This window comes from Echinops telfairi, unplaced genomic scaffold (assembly GCF_000313985.2).
Source record: "Echinops telfairi isolate 266 unplaced genomic scaffold, ASM31398v2 ScPeMD7_7412;HRSCAF=8450, whole genome shotgun sequence".
NCBI classification, from domain to species: domain Eukaryota; kingdom Metazoa; phylum Chordata; class Mammalia; order Afrosoricida; family Tenrecidae; genus Echinops; species Echinops telfairi.
In genome coordinates, this window is record NW_022111312.1 from 3,008,591 (window position 1) to 3,011,903 (window position 3,313).

General features: G+C 45.2%; 1 protein-coding gene across 1 annotated transcript in view; it reads left to right on the plus strand.

Moving 5' to 3' along the window:
• Window positions 1-3,313, plus strand: part of PTPN11 (protein tyrosine phosphatase non-receptor type 11) — an 81,677-nt gene that overhangs the window by 33,300 nt on the left and 45,064 nt on the right. The window contains exon 6 of the mRNA XM_004709659.3: window positions 310-423. Within this exon, the coding sequence (XP_004709716.3) occupies window positions 310-423 (114 nt within the window). The remainder of the gene's footprint in view (window positions 1-309; window positions 424-3,313) is intronic.

A 3,313-nucleotide genomic window follows, 5' to 3' on the forward strand; every position in this document is an offset into this window, starting at 1 on the left:
GCGCCCTTGGTGAACCTGGTGGCAAACGAGACCATCAAGTAATGCTGTGGTCTGTTTGTGGGACAAACATATAGACTGAGTAAAGTACGTGTGGAGATGGGAGAAAGACAACATTCCTGCCCCAACTGGGTGGCGGTGGGGGCGGTTTATAGTGAAACCGGATTAGGCGACTTTCAACGTGAATGACTGTGTCCTGTGAAGTCCCTGTCTCTCTTAATGGTTCTCAGTCTAGAAAGAAATCCGTCTTCATTCCTTTTTCTTCATTAACACTGACTTTTTCATTTCACACCATCTGCTGAACTTGATTAGCCTCTCAACACAACCCGCATCAATGCCGCGGAAATAGAGAGCCGGGTGCGAGAGCTAAGCAAATTAGCCGAGACCACAGATAAAGTCAAGCAAGGCTTTTGGGAAGAATTTGAGGTAAGTTATTAAAGATTCTTTTTTAAAATGTTATTTAAAGGAAGAGCCATAAAATCATTTTTTAATGGCAGAGAGGCTGGAATTGGGTTCGGATACTGGAATGGGGTGTCTTTTCTTAGTTTGATCATTGATTGGCACAAGCAAATTGTTGGGGGCTTCTTTTAAGTAGGAGGGCTCTGTGTCCTGGGAGAAGGGAGTTAGCAGTGAATACTAAATGGATCAGCTAGCAGTACTTTTGGTTTGTTAGCCAAAAAGCCCGGGGAAACAAAAGGGTCTAATTCCTTCGGAAGATTCCCAGCATTTTCCTGGGGGCCTGTTAGAAAGAATCTAGACTCAGAATCTATATAGAGACTCTTTAGACACTGCAATCTGTACGTTACAGTGAGTGGACAGAAGAGACATAGCTCAGGGTGGCTTCGATTCGGGAGTTCAGATGCAGAAGTCACATGAACGGATGGCTTTTCCTGAAACCAACCTCGGGTGGAGACTTGGCATGAATGAGAATATGCCCTTCTCTGGTACAGCACTTCCCAGCCACCCAGAGAGTCCTGGCAAAAAGGAATCGAGAGAGAACAGGCTTTCTCCCCACACTTGGGGTGAAGCCCCCACATATTCTCGTCTTTATTTTCCAGTCCCTTTCATTCAACAGAAAACACCATCACAAGGATTGTGGCAGGGTCACCTTCGTGGCTCCCAGGGAGCTTCAGCAAGTGCTGCTGTATGGCCTGTCTCCCCACTGCATGCCGCTCCCTCCCCCAGCTGCGCTTCCCTCAAAGCCAGGCCCAGCTAGCACTTCATCTGGAAACGTCATTATCTTTAAACCAAAAGGGCTCTTGAAAAAAACAAAACAAAATTGCAATATTCTATTGTACCTAAAATATTAACAGTAATTCCTTGATATTGCCACATAGTAACCGCTCCGTCTGCTGATAAGTACATGTATTTATGCCTAGGTGTGTTTTTTTGCAAAGAATGCAGCCAGGCAAGTAGCTCACCCGACCATAAAACAACACACCTAGCACTCTTGCAAAACTGCCAGGGGGTCAGGGGCTGAGTTGTTGTCCGAAAACTGTATCATATGCATTTTATCTGCATGAAAATGTGGTTAGGTATTTGCTTAATTCTTTTCTTTTCTCCTACAAACTTTTTACTACGTACTATACCATTGTTCATCCAACCTATTGATGGGCATTTGAGTAGTTTTCAAATGTGTTGCAAGGAGGATTGCAAAGAATAACCTTGTGCATGCTGCATCTTTTTATAGTTTTGCAGATCGATTATTAGGCATGTGGATAGGTTGTTGTGCCAGCCTGGCTGATAAACACAAGTGGGATTGACTGAAGGGCTGAGAGATAAATGGCTTGGTGAGCCTTGCCTTTCTTGTCTCTTGCTCTGTGATCATTGGACCAGTGTGCGGCTGCCTTGCTTGTTCTGTGCCTCAATTTAAAGGCTACACTACCTGTGGGACGCCTAGCCTGTGGACTGTGTTGCTGTAAGTTGAGGTCCCTTTAAGACTTCTCTGGAGCTGGGGACTGGTGGTTGGTGACCTGCCTTGTGATTGGCTGCTGTGCTGACATAGCCTAGCTCTCTCTACAAATAGAGGAAGATCTGGCATCAGACTAGACTTGAAGGACTGCTAGTCTCTCAACTTTCTCTCACACGGACGTGAGTTGCACTGAGCCATTTGTAGTGGACTTTTTGAAAAATTAAAAGATAAGAGGCAATCTTAAAACAAAACAAAACAAAACAAATGATATGGACCACAAAAAGGTTAACTTTTAAAAAAAAAGTCCATGGATGAATGGAATGAAAAGAGAATGAAATATCTCCCCCCCCCCAAACTCTTTGAAAGCCCTTGTATCATACGTGATTTTGATTAGCGTATCTATAAAATCTGCAAAATGATCTTTTTAGTTACACTTGGGAGATGTTGAGCTTCTCTGGTCAAATAGAAGAAACCTCAGCTGTTGGATGAGCTAGACCCATTTTAATGTTGGGACCCCTTTTAAAATGGTGTCTGAGTGTGACCATTTGAGTATGGCGTGTGGCTGTTCTTTCAGTGTGACTCTAGAGCACCGTGGCTGTGAGGCAGGGGTCTGGGGTTGCCCCAGGGACAGCGTCTAGGGGAAAAGGCAGCTGAGGTGTTTCCTATGGTTCCACTGCTGGGAGTCCAGATGGGAATGGGGACTTTTCTGGCTACGGGGAGAGGGTGGCTGCTCAACGCTGACTTGCTGGTTTCAATGCGTGGCAGCTCATGTTCAGGTTATGTCTTATACAGTTAGCAACCAGGGTGGGGGGGTGGGGGGATGTTATCAACTTTGAAGGGGGAAAATGGGAAAAACCGAGATCGCATTTGGACCCCGAGTTCTTCCTAGAGGCCGGACAAGGGAATGGAGCTGAGAAGAGAATAAACCATTATGGGAAAAAATTAGATGCTTGGAGGCAGATGCTCATTATCATCTAAATCCTCTGCAACCGAAGTTTGAGCCTCCACAGCAGCGCAATGTGATTGTAGTCATTGCACCTTGGCAATGTCTCAGAAAGTGATAAATCTGGGATCACTTCCTACTTAAGTGTGTGTGGGATGGTCTCTAAGGTAGGCCAGCGTTCTGAATTGCAGCGTCATTGGTCATATAACCCGGACAGCCCTTGTTGGTCTCTGTGCCTGACACATGTAAAACCCCATGTGTCATTTGGAAAGAAGACGCATGTGACTTACAAGAAGACATTTGTAAGTTACTTTCGCTTTCAACACATCCTGAAATAGGAAGTCTCCTGTGAAGAGTCTGATTCTTTTCTCTTGTGCTGATGGTGCTTTTCTGGGATACGCTGTATGATCAGGACGTTGCATGTGTACGTCTTTGGTATTTCCTAGAGACTTCCTCTAGCC